Source organism: Colius striatus, chromosome Z (assembly GCF_028858725.1).
Source record: "Colius striatus isolate bColStr4 chromosome Z, bColStr4.1.hap1, whole genome shotgun sequence".
In the NCBI taxonomy this organism is placed as follows: domain Eukaryota; kingdom Metazoa; phylum Chordata; class Aves; order Coliiformes; family Coliidae; genus Colius; species Colius striatus.
In genome coordinates, this window is record NC_084790.1 from 76,466,923 (window position 1) to 76,493,253 (window position 26,331).

Below are 26,331 nucleotides of genomic sequence, written 5' to 3' on the forward strand. Positions count from 1 at the left end.
CCTGGGGGGATGGGGGCCCTCGGTGCTCTGTCCTACTTCAGTGCTTGGCTCTGTCCCTGTGCCACAGCTCCGACAGCACACGCTCCTGCGGGGCCTCCCATGCTGCCTGAGGCCCCATCCGGGGGGACCTCCAGTGCTTTCCCTTCCTTGCGCTGGGTTAACGGGCACCTGGAAGGTTTTACCCCAGACCTGCATCCTGGGCTTTGCTTTTCACCTACCTGGGAAGGGTTGGGGGAGGGTCTGTTGCACCCTTGCCCAGAGCTCTTCGTCCCCGCAGCCTTTTCCCCTACTCTGGCAGTTCTTCCTCCCTGCCAGTTTGGGACCATCATCACCCAACCATTGGTTGGGGGAAGATCCATCCTAGCTGGGTCAAGCAGGGCAGGGCATGGTGAGGGGCCTGTTCCAGCTGCCTCTCCTAAATGCAGTTGTTAAATACATCATAAGGGCTGAAAACCCTCATCTTTCTTCCCTGACACCCGTGGGATGTGGCTCCTAGTGGGGACAGCACCCATGGGACCTGAGAGCATCTGCCCCAGGACAGCTGGGGGGCTGAGGGTGTTCCCCTCAGCAGCCAGGGAGCTTGTCTGGGGCCCTGCACCCTCCATGAAACCCCCCACAACCCCAAGAGAGCAGTTGGCATCAGAGGCTGAGTTTGGCCCAAGCCTGTGCCCGTTTAGGGGCCACCCACCACCACTTGCCAGCAGCCCCCCGGTAGCTGCGGGGGTGAGATCCATCTCCCCCCACCCAGCTCCACTGCCCAGCACGTTGCTGGGGGGATCCCAGGGGGCTGGAGGGAGAGCCAAAGGGGCTGTGGGCTGGGGATGGCGTGGGGCTAGGGGGATAGATGAGGGCAGCCCTTTCGTTGCCACCACGGTCGGCATCTCCCTGTGTCCCACCCCCGCCGGGACACCGTGTGGCCCCAGAACCGTGTCCCGTCGTGTCATTTCCCCCTCTCCGGGGACCTCTTCCGGGACCATCCGACCTCGCAGGGGCCGCATCTCAGGCCGGGCGGGTGCAGGCCCCCTAATCCGAGGGGCTGGGGCCCCCCCGCAGCACCAGCACCCCTCCCCGGCCCCGCACCCGCCCCGCGCCGGCCCCTGCGCTGCCGCCGGCAGAGGGCGGCCGGGTCCCGGCCCCCGCCGCTCGCACGGGCACCACGGGGTCCGAGGACACCCCCTCCCCATGGCTGGCCCTGCCTAGGGCATCCTTCCTCCGCGGGAACCCCGTGCTCCACGGACCTGCCCTCCCGGCTGATAGCCACTGCCCCGCGGGCATCCCTTCCCCGCAGCTGCTCGGTGCCACCATGGGCACAGACTCCGACAAGGTGCAGGAGCGGAACCGTTTGTTGTTCAAGCATCCCCTTTACTTTTACTCCCCCTTAGTTCCTTCTAATCAGGGCTGGTTTTGTTGAGTCTAATCAGGGCTGGTTTTGTTGAGTGGCTTTCAGAGCAGCTGTGCTGATAACTTGTTTGCTTCTTGCATCTCCTGTTCAGGCGGGGGCTCCTCCAGTCAGCCACATGTGCACGCTGGGTTCTCACGCCAGTCCACTTCTTTCTCACACTGAGTCCTGCATCTTGGTTTCCTACAGTATTCCTGCTCCAAAGGCTCCCCACAGCCATCCCCTGCCCCATGAGCATCCCTTGCAGCACTGTCAGTCCCTCCTGGCCTGGGAGATGGGTGGGAAGGGGGGGGCGTCTGTGTGTGTGTGTGTTTCTGTGTCTCTGGGTCTGTGTGCATCTGCCCCATGAGTCTGCTCAGCCCATAAACTGCCCCCAGCCCTACTTGCTCTGTAGGCTTCAGGGACAGGTTTTTGTGGGTTGATTTCATGGCTCCGAGCTGTAGGGAGACTCGTCCTGGTACCATCAGCATTTGCCCTGGGTGCAACTTGTGCTACAGCCTTCTGCTTTGCTCCTGAGCACCCCTCCAAGAACAGCCTGGCACTGGCATGTCTCCAGCCTCCCTTCCTGAGCAGCCCGACTTCTCCCCAGCTGCAACACACAGACCCTCCAACCCCAGCCCTGGCCCCGCTCTTGGCACTGCTAAGAGCACATTACGAGGGAGCTGCCGTTCCCTGTGACCCAACAGGTCATGCATTTGTTTCCTTCCTCACACTATCAGGCCCTGAAGGTCCTGTGAGCCACAGACAAACCAAACAGCTTTCTTCTTGCCCTCCCTTCCAGCCTCAAGTCTGGGTACCCCCTTCCTTACTGTCCTTGAAGGTCTCAGCGCAGAGCCTGATCCCTGCCTGAGCCAAGCCCCACGTTTCCCACCGCAGCACACCCCGAGGAAACAATGTATTTTTAAAATACTTTATTTTTTTTTTCTCTCAATACTGACATTAAAAAATAAGAGGAAAAAAAAAAAAAACAAAAAACCTTACAAAAAATCCCACTATAAAACATTCAGGTCTCATTGAAACCGAGAAAAACAAGGCAGCTTGCGTCTGCGCGCTGGCCTGGTCTTCTCGCTCGCCATGTGCAACAGGTTTCTTTACATCGAGCTTCACAGGGACCAGTGGAGAGAACCGGTGGCATCCCCTTGCCCGCACGAGCCGGGCGATTGATTAAGCAGCGCCTAACGGGTCTCCTCGCCCTGCACGGTACCACTGTACAGCTGTACACCCGGCCCCTACGGACACCATGCCACCATCCCCTCGCCCCCAAGGACCCCCCCTCCCTCCCCCAATTCAAGTCAGTGTTTTTCTCTTTTAAAAACCCAGGATCCCCAGGGCGAGGGGGGGTGAGTACTTGGACAGGGGTCGGTTTTCTCGGCGGTGCGGTGCTGCAGCGGAAGAGGGGCCGTAGGAGCCCTCTCCCTGGGACAGAAACAGCTTTCCATCTGGCACGAGGCAGAGTGGGCCGGGAAAGATAAGAAATATAAAAATTCTCCTGGTGGAAATCCAAAGGTTTTAAAAAAATACAGCATTTGAAAAGGAAGCCACCAAGCACATGGCCTCGCACTCCTCCCAGCTCCACCCCACTGCCCAGAGAGACTCCCTGAACAAACCGTCCCTGTAGAAAAATAGACACACCTGCCTGTCTCTTCTTACTGAAATCCCTAAGGCTGACCTCAAATGCTACAGAAACCTACGGCTCTGCTCACGCTTGGCTCCGCTTCTGCACCCAGACTCGTGCTACACCCACACCTCACCCCGGGGGCTTCGACAACACAGCTCCCCCCTCCCCCCCAACAAAAAACCCACTCAGGGTGCAGAGAAAAAAAAACTCTTACCTAACGAGCTCTATATATATGTACTGAAAAAAAACCCAAACCAAAAGCAGCAATGGAAACTCAATGCATCTGAACAAGAAAAGCTCCATCCTGGGCTCTGCCCTGGCGGTGGGCGCAGGCGGGTGCTGCCCCCGGGCAGGGGCAGGAGGCCGGATGGGACCATCCCCATGTGCTCCTTTGTTTGGCACAGCTGAGGCTCGGCTGGAGCCTTGGCACGGGAGAGCGGGCCACGGTCGGACTCGGTACCGTGGTCCCAAGTGAGAAGCAGTCCGGCTAAAGTGGGGGGGTGGGTTGGGGTGAGCCACGGCCGCTACGGCCGCGACCCCAAACAGCAGCAAGTATCAAAGAGTGGGGAAAGAGAAAAAACCTAACAGCCAGATCCTGTGGAGTCCTATTTACACTACACCAGACCCCAGCAAGTCCAGCCTCTCGTGGGAAAAGTGGCCTGAAAAGCAAGTGGCATTAAAAAAACCCCACAACGTGACGCGCCTCGCCGGGCAAAGGGCCCAGGCGCTCGCTTGTGCTGGAGTAGAAAACGGGCCAAGAGGGGCGGGTGGGGAGAGGGAGGAAGAGCAGGGAGGAGGAGGGGGCAGTTGGGTAGGTTTTTATGGGCCAGGAAAGTGGTGTGAAGGTGGGTTGGTTGGTTTTTTTTTGCATTTGAAAGTGCTGTGGCACCTCTGCTCCGCGCAGGCCAGGTGCTGCGGCACGTGCGTCTGGAGGATATTGCTGCTTGGAGGAGAGTCCCGGGGCTCTAGGAGCACGGGAGGTGCTGCTTGAGGATCTGTCTCGTCTGCGGAGCTATTCTGTCCGGGAAGCGGATTTTGAACTCCACGATCAAGTCTCCTCGCTGGCTGGGGGCCTTGGGGAAGGGCAGCCCCTCACCGCGCAGCCGCTTCACTGTGCCCGGCTTGATGACATCGTTGCAGGGCAGCGGGATCACGCGCCCGTCGATGGTGGGAATGTTCACGGTGCAGCCGCACAAGGCCTGTGGGGAGAGCAGAGCACGTGCTGTCAGGTGGAGGCGAGGCACCCCGAAGCAGCCCGGTACGCTCCCTGCACCCCTACCCCCCCCGAGGTAAATCACCCTGCCCACAGAGTCACAGCACAGAATGGTGGGGCTTGGAAGGGAGCTCATCCAGTCCAACCTCCTGCTAAAGCAGGTTCCCTTCCGTCAGGGCAGACAGGAATGTGTCCAGGTGGGTTTGGAAAGCTTCAGAGAAAGAGACTCCACACACTCCCTGGGCAGAGCCTGTGCCAGGGCTCTCTCACCCTGTTCCAGCAGAACTCCCTGTGTTCCAGCTTGTGTCTGTTACCCCTTATCCTGTCACCGGCCACCACAGAAAACAGACTGGCTCCATCCTCTCAACACCTACCCTTTAGGCATTGATCAGCATTGTCCCCACTCAGTCTCCTCCAGCCTGAAAAGCCCCAGGAGGTCTCACAGCCTTTCCTCATCAGAGACATGTTCCAGTCCCCCCCGTGTCTTCGCAGCCCTCTACTGGACACTGTCCAGGAGTTCTCTATCACTCCCGAGCTGGGGAGCCCAGAACTAGACACCGTACTACTTCAGCTGCCTCTGGATGATGCCCAAGAGCATCAGACAAAGCTCACCAGTGCAAACCCGGGTCTCTGCTGGTGCCACCCCAGCCTAACCACCATGAAACTGGGCTGCAGGAGCTGTGAAGGCGAGAGGTACCCCAAGAGACGGGTGCACCAGCCTCATGGAGGGGAAAGGATCCCCTTCCCCAGCCCTTGGGCTCTCCAGGAGACACCACCAGCAAGTGCCCAGCCCCTCACAGCAACAGGACGGGTTAAATTTAGCCCCTTCCCTCGCAGCCCAGCCTCAGGCAGCCCAAAAAAAAATCCATCCTCTGAGCTCATCGGATGCCACGGCAGTGATCAGCTGTCACCCGGCCTGCGCGGCCCGGCAGCTCTGCCCAGCGCTGGGGTTATCTATAGCACAGCCCCCGTCCCGCCCCCCCTCCAGCAGCCCCCAGAAGGTTACGGCAGCACCGAGCGTGGTCCCAGCCCCACGGCCGTGCTGTGGGTGCCTCGCCGTGTGCCCCCCGCAGCAGCCGCACCAGCCTGCATTAGCGAGACACGTGACACCGGAATGCAGCAAGAAAATCCTCCTGTCCTTAAATAACTCAGACAGCTCCAGTGTACACGTGGGCAGCACCGTCTCCAGGCTTTCAAGCAAGGGCTGGGGGAGAGGAATGTGGAGCGATGCTTCTGGAAGAGGGGGGTGGGTTGCCAGGGGTACGGTCTCGAGCGTTCAGGCAGGGGGCTAGAGCAGGTTCGCCCCTTTGAGCTGGGCTTTGGGGGGTCACAGCTCTCCCAAACACCCTGCAAAGGGAAGGGAGGAGGAGGCAATTGCTGTTTCTGGGGGAGATGGGGGCACGTTCTGCATCCCCCACCCCAAGAAAAGCCTTCAGTGGCAGAGCAGCAACAGACACCAGGAGAAACACCCCTCCTTCTTGTGTTGGAGTCTGGCTCGGGACCGATGGCTGCGACTTCTGTGGCTGAGCCCGGGCTCACGGGGTGACCTGGGCTGGAGAGCTCTGGAGAGCAGAGAACGGGAGAGATGGGGGCATCCCCTCGCACAGCTCATCTGCACAAGATCTCCTCCTGGGAAGCGTGTATTCCTAGGATGAGCTTCGCTGGCTGCATCGCCAGCCCTGTGCGAGCAGCAGGTGCCTGGATGGGCTTCCCGGGGTGAGCCGAAGGGCCACGCGCCCCTCACCAATTCCTTCCTGCCCCGTGCCCAGGAGAGCACACCCACAGCCACAGCATGGGAAGGAGAACACAGAGCTCCCCGCGGGAGCACGCGGCCAGGACGGGAGGGAGCAGAGCGACGGGAGCGGGCGATGACAGCGAAGGCAGACGGGATCTTGGTGTTTCCTTCCGAGCGCCAAGGCGCGGGCAGGCGACGCGGCCGCTCCTCCGCCGTATGTCCCCGCCGCTCTTCCCTCCTGCTCGGCTCTGCTGGCATTTGGGAAGCGGGTGCTGAAACGGTGCCAGGGACGGCGGGAGCTGCCCTGCCTCCCGGAGAGAGGAGCGGGATGAAATCCCCCTCCCACACTCCAGAGCCCAGCGCCGCACCACCCGAGCACAGCAGAGCAGAGCAGAGCAGAGCACAGCACAGCACAGAACAGCACAGAACAGCACAGCACAGCACAGCATAGCACAGCATAGCACAGCAGTATCTGGGTCAGTGCCAGGTCCTCCTCCACTCGCAGCTGCCGGTGCTTCGAGGAAGGTGAGGGCAGGTAACAGAAGCAGAGCAGGAGCTTGCCGGGCAGCTCAGCCCACCCCCGGGGGGCACTCCTACTCCCTCAGCCTCCTTCCCACTGCCTGGTCATTTCCTCCCAGCTCGCATGTCCATGGGGAAGCCCTCAAACATCTCTGGCTTCTGCAGCAGTCGGGTGGCAACCAGCCCATGCTGCCTCAGTCAGGCTGGGGAAGTGGCACCCAGAGGGGCTGGAAGGGCTATTGCTCTGTGGCATGGAAGAGGAGGAGGATGCTCCCCTGAGGGCCTCCTGCCTGAGCACCAGCCCGTTTGCTCCCTACAACAGATGGGTACTGGCAAGACTCCCAAGGAACGAAGGGTGTGAGGTGAGTGCCCAAGGCTACATCCACAGGCCCAGGCGATGAAGTAGTCCATCACACAGTGAGGGGCTGGCACATGGAGATGGTGACCTCCTGGCACCTGCTTGTGCTCTGGGGCACTTAAGGTGCATCTTCCATGGAAGATAAGTGTGGCAAAGTGTCATCCTGCACAGGCAAGCAGTAGGCTGGCAACGGCAGCCAGTCTGGCAGCTCTCTGAGGAGGGAGGCCCAGCACCTTGGGTTTGTAGTGGGGGAGGACAGAGACCAGAAATCCCAGCTCAAAGAGATGAGGAATTTGCCCAGGCCAGCAGTTTTGTGCTTGGTGCAGCACCACACAAACCAAACGCCAGCACACACGTCTTCTCATGGGGGCCATGGGTGCCTGCCACCAGCAACAGCAACGTGAAGCTAGAGCAGGCTTCTCCCCTTGTCCCTCCAGGCAACAGCCCCCTCCAGCCCGCGCAGTGCCAAGGCTATCTGGGCACCCACACAGCCACCTCAGGGGGTTAACTTTACAGACAGGGGAGCGCACAGAAGGAAACATCTGAGATACGGCACGCATGGGTCCATAAATAAGGCAGGCCCTCCCGTGTATTTCTGGAGCAGCCACCACAGGAATAAACCTCTGCACTTTGCACCACCAGGGAAATTCAGGTCCTGAGCCTGCAGGTTAACTTGAGCTGAGTCTGCTGCAGGAGCAGGCTGCTCCCTGCCCCCAGCACACCTGGCCACAGCCCCAGCTGGGGCGCAGAGCGGCCGTGAAGCTCTCCCGACTCTCTGGCACACCGATGAGCTCACGTTTCCCTACCTCAGGCCTGGCCTGTTGAGCTTATTTCTATTAAACCCATTTTGAGAACATAAATCTGTCTTTGGGGGAAAGAAAGAATTTAAAAAGGATGTCATTAAGAAGACAGAGAGCGTCTGCAGGCTGAAAGGAACAGCAAATGGCAGCTGCCAAAAGCGTCAGTGTTAAAAGCAGCTGCCAGCTGGGGTTTATTAAAAGGTAGCTATGCAGCAGCAGCAGCGAGCGGCACATCTCATACTGGGGTACCCTCCCCTTCCGCTCCCACCTCCAGCAGGCAGGACTGCTGGCTCTGGGGCCTCCAGCTCCGCCGCCCCCGGGCCAGGCAGCCTGCCTCTGCTGGGCTTTGCTCACCGCCTGGATGTTCCACTTCTTTGGTCCTTTCTCTAGGAAAGCCAGCAGCAAGCTGCAGCTTTGCTCAAGGAGGGGGAGGTACCACCCTTCTCCATCTCTCTCCCATGGGAAGAGGCATCCGGTGCCAGCCCGGACAGATCCTAAGCCACAGCAGGCTCAGCCATGGGAACAAGCAGGGACCAGGCTGATGCCAGCCAGCTAGGGTTCTCCCTTGCCCCTGCAGAGGATCTGTGCTCTCTTGCACATGTGAATACCCTACACTAAAGTGAAAGGATAAGATATGTGGGGAGGAAGAAAATGGATAAATACCACTGGTATTGGCTCAAGAGGCGAGGTATGTTCAGACCCCATTTCCAGGCTGAGCACCGCCAAACCCAGCAGGAGATGGCCTCTGCAGCTCTCTCTGCAAAAGGTCTTTGCTCATGTTTCTCGCGACCTACCTGGTCCTTCCTCGTGGGCGCAGGAGAAGGGCTGGTTCTCCTCTCGGTTGTCTGTGCCGTGACCCAGGGCCACCCCCCACCCCCCATAGGCCTTCCCACCCCTACCCACCTCTTTAAGACTGATGTTTGCCGTGTAGACCACATTCGTCCCGTCCCTCTTGAAGTGCGAGTGAGGCTTGTCCTTGAGGATGAAGACGATGTCGGCGGGGATGTTGTCTGGGGTGGCGTCCCCTTCTTTGGGGAAGGTGATTTTGGTTCCCTCCTTCCAACCCCGCTTGATGACAATGTTTAGGATCTTGTCCTCAGTCCGCACGGTCCGGCCATCGGCGCTGACCCTTCTGCGTGTGATCTTCATCCTCTTGGTGGAACCGTGGTAGATCTCCTCCAGGGACACCTTGAGCTCGTGGATGACGGGCGGGTCTTGGACCTTCCTCCGCGTGTGCAGGGACTCTTGGTGCCGCCGGTGAACCCCGTTGATGCCATTGAAGCCGAACCGGCTGAAGGCACTGAAAGGGTCGTCATCGTCGTCCATATCCATGTCATCCTGGTCAAAGCCATTGAACATCCGGGAGCGGCTGCTGGCGAAGAAGATGTCGAAAGGGTTGGAGCCTCCGAAGAAGGAGGCGAAGGTGGCGTGTGGGTCTCCGTGGAAGGTGTAGTGGAAAGTGTTCCCTGAGCCACCTGAAGAGCCACCTCCAGTTTTGAGACCTGGCAGAGAAAGGGGGAAGAACCAGACGTGAATGCTGCCCGTTGGCAGATGCCGTGCCGGGTCTGTGCTTTCCGGGGCGGTGGTATGGTCTGTGCCCTCCCAGAGTGGCCTAGAGATGCACCTCACCCCCTCCAGCCCAGCTCCCTGCGTAGGCCAGAAGACACCGCCTCAACCCGTGACAACACAGTCCTGTCCCCACATCCAGCAAGCTCAAAATCCCCACAAAGGTTTTGTCCTTGCCAGATCCCTACTGAAGCCCTTCTTTGGTTCTTCTCCACTCAATTCATGGCCTTTTCATTTGTAAGCACCTCCTGTCCAGCCCATCTCCATTTTTCACCGTAAGCAGCCCCCCTTCTGCCCAAATAGCTTTGTCCCTCTGACTGTACCGATGGCCACAGGCCAGGAGCATCGTGTCCTGCGGGTGAGGACAAGCTTTGAGCAGGTGAGGGTCAGCAGACCAGCACACAGACTGTATGAAACAAATGCCAAGTAAGCTCAAGGTCTGCATCTCTTGGCAACCATTCCCCTGGGAAGCTTGGGTCCCAGGCTGAGCCTCACACCACTGCAACTCCCCCAAAGTCCCAAGCAGTCAAGGTGCAGGACAAGTGGAGACTCCTGCAGAGAGGTCACACACACACACTCTGCAATGCAGTTTTTGACCAGGAAAGCTGGGAAGGGTTAAGCTAAGCCTAGCTCAAGGACTCTTTTCAGGGCACAAGGGTGACAGTGAAGGGCTATTTCTTACAGTTTGTCCCTGCAAAAGGCTATTTCTGACAGGGGGTCCCTCAGGAGACCTGCAGGAGGGGGACAAGGTGCTGGAGGGGGACAAGGTGCAAGGCAGCCTGTGGGACCCAGAAGCCACTCTGAATGCTGATGCCCAAGATGCGTTGCTCCAAAGAATGTCATTTGATGGGAGATAAGAGGTGTCGGGGCCACAGACCACGTCTGGTCTGACCCTAGTGGGGCAAGGAGGGGGATGCTCTTCCCTCACCCTCATGTCAGGTGCCTTCAGGTGATTACGGGGATTTCCAAATCCCCAGCGAGCCCCTGTTCCTAACAGACTGTTCAGCCAAGAGTTTTCACCTCTAATCCCATGACGCCAGCCTGAGCAGGGTCCAATTTCAGTGTCCCTCTGAGAGGGGGAAGGCTGGTTTCCTACTTGAGACAGCCTCTTCTCATTTTATGGAGTGGCAAACTGCAGTGCCTGGTGCATGCATCATGGCCCTGACATAACAGGTTGAGCATTAACCCACTGCTGGTTAATTGTGCTGGTGTCTCGTGAGGGGATGCACCTGGTCCGGGGGCTGCCTCTTCCACCCAGCAGCCAGCTCCTGCCAGACCTCTCCTGCTCTTTTAAGCACCCAAGCCCGAGGCTGATTAATGCAGATGCTATTCGCACTCTCCTCGAATGGGGTTGTGCTCTTCCATCTTCGACTAATAAGGCCGCCTGCACTGGAGCAGCTCTCCTCCTCCTCCTCCCTGCCAACGCCAGACAACAGCAGCCGCTTGGTTTCAAAACAAGGACCTATTACTTAAATTGGGAAAAGCTTTGAATGCTCTAGGTCAGCCTATACTGGGAGAGGACAGTGGGACCAGTGCCCACGTGCGGGGGGGAACGTGGGCAAAAGTAGCACCTCTCTGCTGGGGTATTTAGGTCAGTTAAGGGGTCGATAACGAATTACTCCAGGTATGAGCCAGCAGGTGAGCTCCTTCTGCTCTCATTGTCTCAGAAGGCTGCTGAGGTTTGAGGCAGAGGGCAGGGAGAGCCTAGCCACTCCGCGGAGCAGGGTGATGAGTTGGAAAAGCGGGGCAGCCCAGGGAGAAGAGGGATGAGAGGTGATTCCCAGCATCCGCAGAGCCTTGGCTCCTTCCCTTTCTGTGGCCCCTAGCCCTGTTTCAGCCCCAGGGGCAGGCAGGAACCACAGGAACACCTCTGCCCGAGAACACTCCCCCTGTAAAAAACGCTTTGGGCCCCACATCCCTGTCCCCAAGCCGGCAGCACCTGCCCCTTACCTTCCTCCCCGTACTGGTCGTAGACAGCTCGCTTCTTGGGGTCACTCAGGACGTCGTAGGCCTCCGCGATCTCCTTGAACTTCTCCTCGGCGTTGGGGTCTTTATTCTTATCGGGGTGATACTTCAGGGCCATTTTGCGGTAGGCTTTCTTGATTTCATCCTCGTTGGCGCTGCTCTGGATACCCAAAATCTTGTAATAGTCCTTCCCCATGACGGCGACGCTGCCGGGAGACGAGTACTTATTCCTGAAAGCACAGAGACAGCTCTTGGTGGGGTGAATGCAGGGCAGAGGGGAGGGGGCTGCAGCCAGGGACGGGACCACCACGCACTTATCGCGGAGCCGCTGCTCCCCGCGTCCCGCCGGCCAGCAGCACCACAGCCGGCTCCAGGCCACCCTTCCCCACGCAGCTCAGGGCCCTGCAGGCAGGATGTGTCCCAGCTCCGGTTTTACCCCGCAAAGCCCCACGGCGAGGACTGGGAGACTCATCTCCAAGGCTGACGGGGAGAAGGAGAGCCCGAGCCGGGGCACGGCGTTATTATAGGGGCCACGCCACTGCTAACGTCAGGCTATGACCGTGTCCCTGTCCCGTCCCCCCTAGCGCTGAGCCAGGAGGGCTGAGCTATGTCTAAATGTAGCCACCGGCCCGTGGCCATCCATCTCACCCCCACCCCCACCCCTCCAGCGCTGGTTCTCTCCCGGCTGGGGAGCTGGGACCCAACTGAGGGTGATGACAGCAGGTTTTTGGAGGCTGAAAGCAGTGGCAGGGACCGTGCTGCTGCCTTCACCTTAAAGGAACTTCAAACATTTTGTTCCTGAAAGCAATTGGCATTCAGCTGGAGATAAGTGCCTCCGGCTGTCAGAGCCATAATTTGTATTTAGCGAAGAGGGAACGAAGCCGTTAGACAGAAACATCTTGTGATGGTGGGAGGGCTTTTTTACCCTTTTGTTTTAAACAAAAAAAATGAAATAGACCCAGCGCCTCCTAGCCTGACTTGCACTCCCAGAGAGCCTTCCTTCCACTGCACCTCTGCCAGAAACAAGGGCTCACTCCCTCTGTGTGTGTGTGTGTGTGGGCAGGCCAGGGCTGGGGCCGGGGCTGGGGCTGTGCCTTACTGAGGCACAGAAAACTGCAACCCAAGGGAAGAGGAGGAGGAGGAGAGAAGGTTAATTCGTCCCTGAGGCACACCGGCCCAGGGAGAAGCTGAAGGAGACAGGAGGGCAGCTCCTCCCGGCAGAGACTGAGCGAGCCCCACGCTCCTCCGAAGATGCTTCCCAACCTTTGGTTACCCAGCAGCCCACTCCCAACCCCCGTGTACCCGCCAAGCCTGCCAGCACCCCCCACCTCACACAGCCCAGCTCACTGCTTGCTGCCAGCCCTGTTCCTCTACAGGTGCTGCCCCAGCACATCCATGCTCTCTGTCAAGCCCTCCTGCTCCACGCCACAGCCCGTGTTTCACTCTACCCTTGCTCCAAACACCCCTGGGGCACCCCCAGCCCACTGTGCTCCTACAGCAAACACATTCTGGCACTGGGGAATGAGCCTTGGCTTCTTTCCTTCACCATCACAAGAGCTACCAGATGCTCCCCCACCACCCTTACTCAATCCACAAGCTCCCGGAGTATGTCACAGAGGACTCCCCACTCGTAAGCACAGCAGCTCATATCTGGGGAGTAATGCCCCCAGGATCCACCCCAGGCACCCAATAACCCCTCCATAGCAGGGTGGCTGCTACAAGGGCTTAGAAATGGGCCACTTCAATTCCAAAGCACCAACTTCTGCCCTTTTTTGCCCCAGCCACCGAGCAGCTGTTTTGCTGTGGGTGGGGAGGGGGCCCAAAGTGCCTGAGACACGTATCTCTGTGAGGTGACGGGAGACGGGGGCACCTGCAGGTGCATGTGGCAGTCCCAAGGGCCACAGGGGACGTGGGCAGGGGGCTCCTGGGGGTGTTGAGGGAATCTGTCAGTGTCTCCCACGGCAGCTCTTGGGTGCCAGCACATTTCAGCCCGTCTCCTGAGCATGGAGCTGAGGGTGGCACCCAGCCCACGCAGGTGCTGGGGCTGCTCTGATCCTGGCCCACCTTGCCCTCCCCACAGGGTGGGAGGCTGCAGGAGACCCTGGGGTGAGCAACAGGTCAGTGGTGCAGAGACATAACCTGCCAAAATACCCTGCCAAAGGTCACCTCCGTGCCTCCCTTCCTCGGAGCAGCCCCTGATGTGGGGCAGCGGCTCCCTGCAAACAGCACCAGTACCTGGACCAGGATTTAGCCCACATGGATGATGCCCCCACCCCCAAGCGAGGATGAGCCAGGCAGCACCAAAGACAACGGGAAGGTGGCAAACCTTCAGCTGTCCCCCTGCCCTGCGGACCACAGTACCCATCTCTGACCCTAAGCAGCCCAATGCAACAGCACCACCTCACCAGGATGAAACCCCACGGCGCATCCCACACAATCACATCCCGTCCCAGCAAAACGCCATCAGCCACGGCCAGACCTCCTGGCTTGCCTGCCCCGGGGGGCTTTGGCTGGGTGGGGGTGCTGCACACGGATGCTCTCACAGACAGAGATATCCCCCCCTTTTGTCCATCTGGGACCAGGGAGAGGGAGATTTGGGTACCAAAACGCATCCCCGTGCCGCAGTTTACCGTTCCGGCGAGGACAGTGACCCGGTGGGTATCCAGAGGCGACGCTCACGTGCGAGATGATGGTGGTAAAACACGACTCGGTCCCCGCAAAGCCTCCCTCCTTCCCTCCCACCTCCCGGGGATCAGCTGCTGCCTCGACACGCTCCTCTCCTTCTGCTCAGTCATCCTCTCCTGCCTTCCCATTTAACCCCTTCAGGAGTGCAGGGTGGGGGTGTGGGGGGGGAGCGGGAGGGAGGGGTGGTTGTGGAGAAGGCACCAAGGTTGGTTTCTGGAGGGCAAAGCTATTCCTGCATCACCCTTTCAACCCGGAGGCCTTCGGACAAGTTGCCCCACTTGGCCTTGGAGAAAAAACACAAGCCATCGCAGTCCCCACCGAGCCAGCCCAGCAGAGCCAGCCCAGCAGAGCCAGCCCAGCCTCCTCTCGCAAGCACCCGGCGGAAAAATAAATAAATAAATAAAGGAAATCTTTGTTCTGGCCCCGCACATGACATCAGCCCCTTGCAACCGCTGGATGAGCGCACCAACTGCATAGCGATTGTCTGACATCACCCCTCGGCTCCCGGCTCGGCAGCCACCTAAGGGAACAAACCCGTTCCCTACCTCCCCGCCCCTGGCAGCAGCACCAGGCAGAGGTTTTTAGTGGGTTTTTTTTCCCCCCCTCTTTTGCCATCTCGGAGTGCAATGTCACCACGGGATTGCTGAGGACAGGCAGCCTGGGTACCACGAGGACGCGAGGTCAGAAGGCAGAAACCCACTTACCGAAACTTTACGAACACATTCAGAGTCCAAGCCGTCATTTTTAAAGGCTCGAGTTTTATTTTAAACATCGCGGCTGTCCGCAGGCGTGTGGGCAGGTGCCGAGGGCAGCCGGAGAGAAAGATGCCGGGGACGGCCACTGACAAGGGATGCTCCGGCGTCCGGTCTCCCCCTCACCCGAACAGGGCTGCTCGTGGCCGGCGCGGCAGCCGCGGTCGAGCTCTGACCTCTGCTCCCCGGACGGCTCCGTCAGAGCCGGTGTCAAGCCGATGCTGCCGGGGAGCCGCTGTCCTTTGTCTGCTCCTCACCCCTCGAGAGGAGGGAGGGGACCCTCCTTCAATGGAGTCGCTCAAAGAGCGGTAATTCCCCTTTCCATCGGTTTCTCCACGCTTCCTCGCTAAGCCGGCGGATTAAGACACTCCTGCCGTCAGCTCCAGCATCCTCCCTCCCCGCTGCCGCCCCGGCACTGTCGTATCCCCCGCGCAGCCCCCGCCGAGGCGCAGGGACGGTGGCCAGGAACCCCCTTCCCCGGCGTCCCCAAAATCGGCTCTGCTGAATGCAGCCCGGGAAGGGCCGTGTGCCCCCCTGCCCGGCGAACCGAGGACGGACCAAAGTAGCGCGGCAGACAAAAAAACATTTAAAAAAGGCACACAAAAAAAAGAATTTAGGAAGTGTTCAGGGAAGCGCTTGGCAGCTCCCCGGCTCTCCCCGCCGGCTGCATGGGGGTCCTCGCAGCCCCCCCCGGCAGCGCTGCCCCAGCAGAAGGGGTCCCGGCAGGTGACGGGGGCTCCGGCGGCACAGCGGTTCCTCCTCCCGGCGCGGCGGCACAAAACCTACTTCTGAGAAGTCACCTTCAGGCGCGCCAAGGAAATCCAATGCCGCCACATCCCCCCCCTCCCTCGCACGCTTCGTCCCCAGCCCGTCACCGCCACTCCTGGGTCACCGAAAGCATCCCTTTGGGCTACCGACAGCATCCCTGTCGGATGCCCGCGACCGGCACCGGGCAGCGCGGCTGCCGGGGTGGGCTGCTGCATCCCGGTCCCGGGGCGAGCGGAACGCCGCGGGCTGCGCGCCCGGGGGGGGTCCGGCGGGCTCGGCGGGCAGCGGGCGGCCGGCTGGGCGAGCACGGCGGTAGCCGTGGCGGGCGCGTACCTCTCGGCGCGGCTCCAGAAGAGGAGGATGGCCGGCATGGCGGCGGACCCGGCGGTTCGGTCAGGGAGCCGGCGGGGATCTCGGTGTGCCGGGGCAGGCAGAGACACCCGTGCCCGTGGCGGTGGTGCCGGCTGGCAGCCGCAGGCAACCAGGTGGCAATGTCATGACGACCCGCAATGAATCATCCCCTCCCCGGGCCCCCACACGCACCGCCCGCCTCCCCCTCCCCACCGACAGCCCCACTGGGGTGCCGGCACCTGCGTGGGGAGGGGGTTAACCCTCCCCTCGCTGCAGCCCCCGCCGTCAGCCCCGCCGACGGCTGCCGCCTCCTGCGTGGGGACGGGTCAGGACCTCCTCCGTGCCTCCCCACAAAGGGTCCCCCGTCTCCCTGCCCGCGGGGTGCTGCTGCTTCGTGGGGATGGGGTTCGAGCCCCCTCCCCAAGGCATCTCCGCTCTTTCTGGCCCCACGATGGTGTGGAAAGGGGGATTCGAGCCCCCCCTTGCTGCCTCCCACTGAGAGGTCCCCCTTTTGCAGCCCCCCCGGGGTGCTCAGGGCGCTGTGGGGAGGGGGTTAAACCGCCACTCTTGCCCTGCCCTGTGTGTTAAGCCCCCCCACAGGCGCTGTCCCATTTATGGGTGCCCTATTTCTTGCATGATGGTGTTGTTGGGGGGCTGTTCATCCCTCACCCCTCCTCTCTGTGCAGGAGCCCCTGCTAGGGGTGATCCCCTGACACTCCTCCAGCCCCAGTGGGACCCACTGGGGAAAGTAGGTTAATCCTTTCCTCCGCGCTGACACCTCTCCTGGTGGAACACATTGTCACCCCGATTGGGGACACGGGGTTAACCCTTTGCTTGCTGGCTCCTCCAACCCTATCACCGTGACCTGGGGGGTAAGGGAGAATTACAAACTTCCCCAGCACCCAGTTCAGCCCCACTGGGATATACTGGTGCCTCCAAAGGTACTGGGGGGTGAGGTGGGGTGGCAGTTAACCCCTTCCTGGTCACACCACACAGCTCCAGCAGGGCACATTATTCCTCCTAAAGCAGGAGAAAGAGGTTAACCCTCACCTCACAGCCTTCTTCAGCCCTGAAGGGATGCACTACAGTCCCAGAGAGAAGGGCTTTAACTTTTCCTCCCAGCCCTCCTTGGATGTACTGTTACTGATACGGGGCAGTAACATTAACCCTTTCCTCCTACTCTCTTCACACTCATGAGGACTGGCTTTCACTATGTAGGGCAGAGCAGTTTACCCTGACCCACAGCTTCACCAGGAAACCCTGTCACCCTACAGGGGGTAACAGGGTCAGCAGCTCACCTCCGTTCTGTACCCATGAACGGGGCAGAGGGGCTGACCTCCCCTTCCTAGCACCAAAGTGAAACCTTGTCACTCCAGGGACAGAAGAACTGATCCCACCAGCCTCACAGGGACATCCTGTAAGACAGAGGTTTAGTACCTGCACCAGGACAGTTCTGTCACTCCATGGGTGTGGAGAGGCTGGCCTCCCTTCCTACACCCACAGCAAAACCCTCTCACACTATGGGGCTGAGAGACTGAGCCCTCAGCCCCATAGTGACATCCTGTCACCCCACAGAGTAGGGAGACTGACACCCCTGCCTCAGCTCAAGAGCAGTACTCTGTCACGGCATGGGAATGGATCATCCCATAGGAACACTCTGTCACCCCACAGGGCAGGGGTCTGATCCAACAGTGACACCCTGTCACCCCTTGGCACAGGAAGACTGACCTCCCCAGTCCCATAGTGACATGGTCTGACCCCATGGGGTAGGAGGTCAGACCTCTCACCCCCACAGCAACACCATGTCACCCTACAGGGGAGACGACTGACCTCCCCCCAGCCCGAGGGCGACACCGTGTCGCCCCATGGGGTAAGAGAATGGATCTCCCGACCCACAGAGACACTGTGTCATCCCACAAGGCAGAGACTGACACCGCCCCCCACCCCAGCGCCATAGCGATACCGTGTCACCCCACAGGACCGGGGCACTGACCCCCCCCAGCCCACAGTGACACCGTATAACCCCCCAGGGCAGGGCACTGACCCCCTCAGCCCCACAGCAACACCGCGTCACCGCTAAGGGCACAGGCACTGACTCCCGCCCCACAGACGCTGTCACCGCAGAGGGCGGAGAAGCTCCGCCCCGGTCCCCACCGGGAGGCCGGCCCGCGCCCCGGCGCCGTGTGCGGGGGCCTCTGGGGGAGCGGGTGTGTGGGGTGTGCGGGGCGGCGGCGGAGGGGGCAGCGGAGCGGCGCGGAGCCGCCGCCGCCCCCGGCACTCACCGCTCGCGCTGTCCCGGGGCGCCGCGCGCTCGCTCAGCCACCCCCGCCCCCCGCGCCCCCTCCGGCCGCCACGTCAGGGGAGTCCCGCCCGCGCGCGCCCCGCCCCGTTGGGCCGGCAGGCCGTCCGTCACCGCGCCGCGCCTCTCCCATTGGCTGTCCCTGAGAGGGGAGGCGGGGCGAGGCGGGCGGGGGGAAGCGACGCGCTCCGCCTTCCTCCACCCTCCTTCCTCACTGCCGCCTCCCATTGGTCAATTCGAGCCGGCACCGCCCCTCCCGGACGCTCTGATTGGTCGGGCGCCCGTTAGCAGCGGCGGGATCCCTGGGGGGAACGTTCTGGAAGGGTGTGATGTCACCGGGGCACCGCACCCTCCCCCTTCCCGCCTGAGGGCAGCGGCGGGGTTCGTGCTGCGGCGGGCGGTTCGGGCGGCCGGCAGAACGGGCTGCTCCCGGGTGTGGCGTGGGGGCGGACGTCAGCGGCCCGAGAAGCGCTTGTCAGGCTTCAGCAAGGGCACAGTGGGAGGTCGCGGGGAGAGCAAGCCTCTGGCGGGGTCTGGGGGGATTGAGAGGGTGTCGGGGGTTCTGAGGGGGGGTTGGAGGGGGTTGTGAGGAGGGTCTGAGGGGGGTGGGGGTTGTGAGGGGGTGGTGCCGGCCAACAGATTCTATGCTTCAACCTTGGGATGATGTGCAGGCTCGGGCTTTGCTTTGGGGGTGTCCTTTTTATTTATCAGGAAGCAAAGGCCTGTCTGAGGCCAACACAGCCCCTCATCTCACCTGGGTGCATCTCAGCTCTGCAGCAGCCCCTCCCAGCTAGCAGGCATGCTCGGCAGCTAAGCTAAATGTGTTCCTGCTGCTCCCTGCAAAGCCTCATCCAGAGTCCCCATATGAGGAGAGCTGGTGTTTGGGCTTTCCCACATGAGTCTCCCCCCTTCAGTCTTTCCAGCATTCTGGCCGGAGTTAGACCTGGAGGGAATCCAGTCCTGGTTTTTACCCTAGGAAACCTGCTTAAGAAACAAGCCCCATTTCTTGCCTGTGTTGAGGTACTGTGTTGGTGCAGAGTGATGTTTCCTCTTGGGGCAATGTCCTTCCTCTGAACCTCTGCCGACACCAAAGGTGGAAGCAGTGGGTCCTGTGGGTTTTGCAGCTCCTGGGTGAAATCAGGCCGTGATGCAAACAGCTGAGACTGTTAAAACCACATTTGTCGTGGTTAGAGGGTAACCTCTGTGTGTGTCCCGTGACTGAGGAGGTCTGAATGGAGTGTTTTGGAGTAACTTCTGGGTTCATGTGGCTTTTCCAACCTCTGCGAGTTGACCACAACTTGGGTCTCTCTGTCCTTGGCTGGGATGGGGCTGGGGTCTCTGACCTTCCAGGGGATGAGTAGCTCCTGCTTTCACCAACAGTTTGTGGAGCCCATTCGAGGTGGGAGAGTTGGAGTTTTTGCTCTACTCACTGCACAGTGGTTGAGTCATTGTGATGTTAACCAGAGCTCTGCTGTTACCAGTGTATTTTGCTGTGTTTATGTCCATCCAGCTGTGTAGCCTCAGCCAGGAGCAGCTCATGCCGCTTGTCCTGCGCCGTGCCAGTGGCCTTGCCTTGCAAATACCTTTTGGCGTTGGCCTTTCATCACTGGGGGCATTGGAGGCCCTGGGTGCCAGCTGTCTCCCTCCTCACAATTCATCAGCCTGGTGTGCAGCCTGACTAGGGACAAAGGAGGTGTTTGGTCCAGGGGCTCGATGCAGCCCCTCTGCTACTGAAACCTGGGCAGCAGCAGGGTCAAGGCAGACCACGACCTCCCTCCCTGAGGTGCAATGGGTGTCTTAACCAAAACTGTTCCTCCTTCACAGCCCATCTGCCTGCCAGCACATCCGCAGCCTTTTAAAGACACGCCGGGAAAGCGCAGGGAGGGATGGCAGGAATAATTAAAGGTACGAAGCCGTTTCCATAGAAGGAACAATTACATAAACTGTCTCTCTTCCATCTGGGGGAAGAGATGACTGAAGGAGGCATGACGGAGAAGAATTAAATCCTATGTGGCGGGGGGAAGGTGAGTGGGGAAGGGGTACTCAAGTTCTTCCTGTAATGGGGCACCTTGTGTGGGAAGAGATAATTGCACCTTGTTCGTGGAGCAGTTTGGGATTAACCCATGGAAATGGTGGAGGGATGGGGTGAAGATGGGAGAAACTGGTCAGGGGTCAAAAGGCAATTCAGGAAATTCCTGGAAAGAGAAAGCCACCGGGGACTGGTGAGCCCTATGTGATGGTGCTGCTGGTGTGGGAAATCCTGTGGCTGCAGGAGCAAGGAGCAGGGTATACCGAAGAGCTTCAGCTCTTTCTGAGCTTTTAGCTGTGGGTCTCTGTCCCAGAAAAGAAGGTCAGAGCGTTAGAGGAGGCCATCCAGCTCTGCAGCTTCTACCTGAATACTGGCTACGAAGCGTGTTCCTGGCAGGTGCTATACCACGGCAGAGACCCTTCCCCTGTTGCTGCCACCTCCTTGTCCCCTGAGCCAGATCTCCCTGTGGCTGAGGGGCAGGAGCAAGGGCCTAGTCCCGTGTGCGGGGGACCGTGCTAGCCCCTTGCTGTGATGCTCTCCATCAGGCTCCCCCGCTCAGCATGGGGTAGTCTCTGGCTGGGTGAGCTGGAGAGATGCATCTGAGGACACTGGGCTTGGCAGCAGCGGGGTTTATACTCTGTTCTCCACGGTGAGAGCAGCACCCACGCATTTGATGCTGTCTCTCCTTCCTGCCTCTTCCCATCCTTGGAGATTGTGCCCGCCTTTTTCCAGCACCTTGAGCTGCAGGATGAGGAAAGGGCTGCAAGAAAAAAGCTACGCCCAGGTTTTCGGGTTTTGTTTGTTAGGATTTCTTTGTTGAATCAATGCCCTGTTCCCTGCCCCTTGCTGTCTTGGCTGTGATCTGAGGTTGATTCATCTGTGAGGAGATACTGGTGGGTCATTTTCCAGGTCAAGCCTGGGTCTTAGTTCCTGCTGACGCTGCTGTGTGTGCAGGAGGACTCTGTCCTGAGGACATGGAGACCTTCTTTGGGACTTATCTAGTCCCTGGTGTGTGTCTCTCGAGGAAAGTGCCATGTCTCTGTCCCCCTGACTTAATCAGTAGCCCCAGCATATGGGGGGTTTGTGCCTGCGTGGCTTAGAGCGGCTTCTGGCTCTGGGGTAATCCAGACAGGAGTGGTCCCCAGGTGGTCTCGTGCTCCAAGCAGTGTCAGGTGCAAGGTCAAAGCAGACTGGCCTTGAGAACCTCTGAGGTCATTGGCAGTGCCAGAAGAGCTTGTTCCAGCATCATCTCCTGCACCCCCATGGTGCTGGCTCTCACTAGAGCCTGCCTGGCATTCAAGGGCATATGGGAGTCAGGGGCTGGAAGCCACTCTTGGCCGTAGGGATTGTGCACGTTCTGCTGTTGCTGTCTGAGGCCAGGGCCGCTGGCTGCTGCCTCCCTACTGCAGCACACTGTTGGTGACAGCCGAGCGGCCGCTCCGCTCTGCACCTGCGGGGGTGGCATAATGAGCCATGTCCTTGCCTCAACCTGCCGCTTCCTCTCCCGGCAGCGTCTGTGCTGCCAGATGGGTTATTTTTTTTCTTCTTTCTATCTCTTTTTTTTCCCCCCCTCTTCCTGCCTCTTTTCTCGAGTGGCTCCTAGCCGGTGTTGGCATGCGGCCCTCGTCAGAGACCTCCTCTCAGGCTGCCCTTTGCAAACCCGCTCGGATGAGCGCAAGAAGGTCTCTCCTGCCAGCCTCCTTGGGCTTGTGTGGGAGATGTGAGCGGCTCTGCATGGCAGTGGGCAGCACAGCGTGGGAGGACTTGGCCTCTCTGGTCCTCTGCTGGCCCCACCTACACTCAGTCTCTGATGGAGCAGCCAAAACCCAAGGGCAAGAGTGAGCAGCAGGAGAGGGTGGGGTTGTTGCAGTGATTTTTTGGGGGCCAGAGCCTGGGGAAGAGCATGGCTCCACCAAGCAGATCCTGCCTCTGGACACCTTGTTTTGTCCTGACCTACCCCTTTGGCTCCTACTCAAACACTGCCAAGGGTCTAAACCAGGCGTAGGGAGTGCATGGGCTGCAAAAGCCATCTCTGCCAAGCCCCTGTCTGAGCAGACTGTGTCCCTACCATGACTTGCGGGTACTGAATGTGGTGAGTTGTCCCCAGGTTGCTGTGGGAATAGGCAGCAGGCGAGGGACTCGAGTCTGGAGGGTCTGTGCTCAGAGACTCCCTGTTGAGGCAGGGCAGTGGTATCTGAGGGACAGCAGCAGCCCTGCACAGCCCCCAGCGTCCTCCTTCCTGCCCACCTGTGTCCTCTCCTGTCCGCGTGGAAGGGAGGCCAGCCGTGCCGGCGAGCATGAATTGCATCGGTTGTCCCTGGGGACCCGTCTGCACGTGGAGGACGTGCACTGAAGTTTGACTTGGCTCCGTTTCAGCTCCCAGCCTTTGCTCTGCTTTCATTGGCAAAGGCGTCCTGTAGCAATTGACTGTTTCTCCTGGGGATGGCTCTCTGTTTTAACCAAGTTATTTCTAGCCTGCATTTGGGTGCCAAGTGAGCTGAGCTCCTCTAGTCTCTCCAGCCACCCCATTGTTTGGGGAACTTTGGCCTTGAAACACATCGCAGGTCCCTGCTTTCCAGGGCAGGGACATCCATGGGTATCCCCTGAAGGTCACAGCTGAGGCTGGATAGTGTTCAGGCTGGAGACAAACCCTCCTGGGTCTTTAAGGAGTGTGTCCATCTGATGCTTTTTCTTTTGCAGGTCTGCCTGGCAACTAATCTTTAATGTGCCAATTGAGTGACAAGGTGTGTCAGGTTCACCAGGACACAAAGTGATACCCAGCTGACTGCTACAGGAAGCTTGATAGCTCCATGGTGCTGCCAAAACTCACCTCTAAAAAAGACCTCAAAGGACCCAGAGGTGGTTTGGCAAGGAGAGTTTTCTGAAAGAACAGGCTGGCTTGCCTTTGTTCCAGTCTTGCCCCTTCTCCTTTGCCTCCCCAACTACTGACCCTGGGACCGCCCTGGCCCGGTGGCAGATGGTGGTCAGTGTTGGGAAAAATCGGGCATTTAAATAAGTAAGTTTTAAAGTAAGTTTAAAATAGATTAAATCACTTGGAGACAATCACTTAGCATGGGGATGGTCATCACTCATCATATTGAGTGATTTAGCACTCTGCTTGCTTTTTAGCGCGAGTAGCTGGATTTACTCGAGCCCTGCAGACTTTCACTGTTTGGGATTTTTTGAACTCGTACCTACTTGAGCAAAACAGGGCTCTCAGGGCTGGCACAGACTGGGTGGCAAGGAGGCCACAGCGGGACAGCTGCAACTGCAAGAAGGTGCAAGAAGGACTCAGACCAGAATCACTGCTGGGCCAAGTGGCACATGAAGATCGTGGACAGCTGCATGGTCTGTGAGGGTGTAATTGTCCAGGGAATTCTTTGGGTTTGTCTGGGGACAGAGTTGCAGAACGGTTTATGTTGGAAACAACCTTTAACTTCATCACGTCCAACTGTTGCCCCAGCACTGCCACAGCCACCACCAAACTGTGTCCCTCAGCCTCATACAGAAGGCTCCACTGGTGCCAAGCTGCTGCTGTCCCTGCCTGCAGCCCGTAACTACTGATTCCTCGATGTTGCTGCTTTCTGGACATCCCCTCTCCTTGGTCTCTGGGATTATGGATGGTGAGCAGGTACAGCTGTGAGGAGAAGGGAGGGGAGGAAAGTTTCCAAGCAACCCCTCCAGAGTGCTGGAGGATAAGCTCCCCAGTCTTGTCTCTGCAAGCTGGAGCAAGGATGCTTTGCTTCTTTGCCTGTTCCTGGCTTGGAGGCAGAGGACGGGGACCTGGGGTAGGGAGTGGTGGTGTGTGGAGTGTCCAGTGGTTAACAATGTGTTGTGAGTCACAGAGTTTTCTCATGTCTTTCTCTGCCAAAAGGTGGTCCTTGGAGCTGCCTTCCCTGGGTGCCCATTGCTGTGGTACTTGGGCATATTCATCCTCTCCTGCTCTGTGTGTGGGTTTTTGCTGGATACATTGCCCTTCTCCTTGGGGAAAGGAGACTGCTCTTGCCCAGACAGCCTGAACAGTGGCCAGTAACGTGCCATCACCCCCTCTGCTTGCTTAGCATGAATGGGGGCTCTGACCCAGCACCTGCTTCACTTGGGTTTGGTGGCAGCGCTTGGGCTTAGGCCTGTGCTTGCCACCTTCTCTATCACTCTCTCTTGGAGGACACCTCAAGAACAACAGTGAGCCCCACACCCTGTTCTCAGCCTGGACCAGCAGGCAAGGCAGGGGCTCTGGCTCTTCCCCAACACCCGCCGATGCTTTCCAGCAGCCGCTGAACCAGGGCTCTTGAGAGGCCAGATCCTTGGGGAGGATGCAAAGGGATCTGGAAGCCACTGCACAGCCATGGGGCTACATCTGGAGCATTGGGTCTCTAATTCCCAAAGCCACTTTCTGTTGCCCCACGGTGAGGATTGCAGAGAGGCTTCAGCCTGCCACATGGAGCTGCTGGGCACCAGGCCCAGCACCAAGGGGAAGCCAGCTGTGGTTGTCTCTGGCAAGGCCATTGTGAAGCAGATGTACCCGAGCCCCGTCAGGGACCGTGGTGGGTTAAGGTGAAAGCCAGACTTTGCAACTCGCCCCATCCAATGTTCTGGAAAAGAGCGAGGGAAGAGGGGAAAGTTACAGTGCCACATAATTAGAGAGCAAATGAGGAGAGCAGCAGCGTCTCTGCAGGAGAAGGGGCTGGAAGAATTAACGCTTAAGAAAATGCAGCTCTGAACTAGTTTCCCGCTTTGCTTCAACCTCCGGGCAGCAGCACTGAATGTACGACTCGAAGGAGGGTGAGGAGTGGGAGGGAGGTGGGGACAAGAAATTGCTGCTGCTGGAAGGGAACAAAAACAGAGAGCGTTGGTTCAATGTGCCAGGCTTGGGGAGAGGAGCTGAACAGTGCCATGGGCCTGCGACGGTGGCTGCACACGGGGCTCCTGCTCGTGGAAGGGGCTTCTCCTGGTGCAAGAGGCTCCCCTTCACTTTCAAAGTGCTGCTCAAGCTGCAGCAGCACTGAATGAACCGTGTTGGTAAAGGAGGAAAAGCAAATCTATGTCTGGTGTCAAATTCTGGATGACTTTGAGGGAAAATAAGAATGTTCAGAGTGAAATGGGAAGAGCAGCCATCGAGGGGGTGGGCAGAGATAGGATACGGGCTTGGGGCTGCAGGCACTGGTGCTTTTGCTCCCTCGGGACGTGGGGTCTGTCAGCACGTGTCTGCACTGGTGATTAGAGGGGGAGCAGAGCTGGGCACCCTTCTTGTGGGTCCTGAGGTACCTCAGCATTTCCCCCCTGAACAAGGGGAATGAGAAGCGGTCTGGGGTCATGCTATGACAGCTGACCATTCTGCGTGCCAGGACCTGTGAGCTGGGAAAGGGCCGTGGCCAGGGCGTGATGTGGCGGTGGGGGATGCTGCACTCTGCATGCTGTCTGCCGCTGCACCGCTCGGCGCTGCCGGCTCAGGGGGCGGGGGGCGGAGACGGGAAGTTTTCTCGGGCATCTGACAGGGCTCGAAGTTATTTTAGGAAAAGAAATGAGCTGAATCCGCTCCATCTCCCTGCTCAGCGCGGTGGCTTGTCCCACGCTCGGCTGCAGTTGGGTGAGGACGCAGCGAATGAGCGGGGTCATGCCGGGGTGCGGGCAGGGGGCTGCAGGCATTGCTCTGCTCCACTGCTAGCAGCCCGTTCCCCCTTGGAACCCGCAAAGAGGGCCCACGGAGCCCGGGTGTGTGCTCAACGTGGGCACACGTTGCATCTGCCCAGGGTTGCATGCAGGTGTTTGCTGTGAGCCTGTATGTCCATGGGGAGCGTTTGCCGGGTGACAAACCCAGACCAGACCTTCCAGTTTAGAATCTGAGGCTTTTTTTCCTAGCCACAAGCATCCCACAGGGATGTATGCACACATTCCAAGCCATGCACAAATGTGCCTTGGTGCCACATGCGTGCAATGTCCAGCACAACCTCTGCCGAGTCCTGCTCAAGCTTTTGGGGAGGGAATGACCTGTCTGACCACAGTGGTTTTGCTGCAGCAGCATCCGCTGTAGAAGGGTGTCTTCTGCACCACGGGATCAAGTGTGGCTGTGAGTGCTTTCGTGTGTGGTAATCTCTGAATCTGGGATCAAAGGGTGGCAGGGGAGCTTCCCTTCCCAGACAATATGGGTCAACCCCGCTATGCCAGGAAGCTTGCCGCACACAAAATTTGCTCCATCCAGGGTTCTCCCCGCCCCGCAAAGCTAGGGTCTGTGTGGACGGCTACAGGCTCTCTTTGCATTTCAGAGCAGGTGGTG

The 26,331-nt window shown here is 59.2% G+C and overlaps 1 protein-coding gene and 1 long non-coding RNA gene across 5 annotated transcripts; one reads left to right on the plus strand and one right to left on the minus strand.

The window, feature by feature from the left end:
* Window positions 1–2,689: 2,689 nt before the first annotated feature.
* DNAJB5 (DnaJ heat shock protein family (Hsp40) member B5) lies at window positions 2,690–18,079 on the minus strand. 3 transcript variants are annotated; one of them, XM_062017801.1, is made up of 5 exons: window positions 18,012–18,079; window positions 11,488–11,653; window positions 11,159–11,403; window positions 8,546–9,144; window positions 2,690–4,216 (listed from the first exon to the last, which is right to left on the minus strand). In XM_062017801.1, the coding sequence occupies exons 3-5, from the start codon at window positions 11,367–11,369 to the stop codon at window positions 3,983–3,985; spliced, it is 1,044 nt and encodes a 347-aa protein (XP_061873785.1). In that variant the 5' UTR covers window positions 11,370–11,403; window positions 11,488–11,653; window positions 18,012–18,079; the 3' UTR covers window positions 2,690–3,982. The 3 variants fall into 3 exon arrangements, with proteins under 3 accessions (XP_061873785.1, XP_061873786.1, XP_061873787.1); XM_062017802.1 differs by lacking the exon at window positions 11,488–11,653 and having other exon boundaries at window positions 18,012–18,054; XM_062017803.1 differs by lacking the exon at window positions 18,012–18,079 and having other exon boundaries at window positions 11,488–11,665.
* Window positions 18,080–18,673: 594 nt separating this feature from the next.
* On the plus strand, window positions 18,674–23,123 carry LOC133628844 (uncharacterized). Of its 2 annotated transcripts, none has more exons than XR_009820887.1 (2): window positions 18,674–20,052; window positions 22,758–23,123. It is a non-coding gene; the product is annotated as an uncharacterized LOC133628844 (long non-coding RNA). The 2 variants fall into 2 exon arrangements; XR_009820886.1 differs by having other exon boundaries at window positions 18,674–19,933.
* The last annotated feature ends 3,208 nt before the right edge of the window (window positions 23,124–26,331 follow it).

Bases quoted from the DNA above. Each gene is read 5' to 3' on its own strand.
- DNAJB5 (XM_062017801.1), bottom strand. From the start codon at position 11,369: ATGGGGAAGGACTATTACAAGATTTTGGGTATCCAGAGCAGCGCCAAC. The intron at 9,145-11,158 runs GTAAGGGGCAGG...TTTCTCTGCCAG, and splicing joins CGACCAGTACGGGGAGGAAG to GTCTCAAAACTGGAGGTGGC. The intron at 4,217-8,545 runs GTGGGTAGGGGT...CTCTCCCCACAG, and splicing joins CAAACATCAGTCTTAAAGAG to GCCTTGTGCGGCTGCACCGT.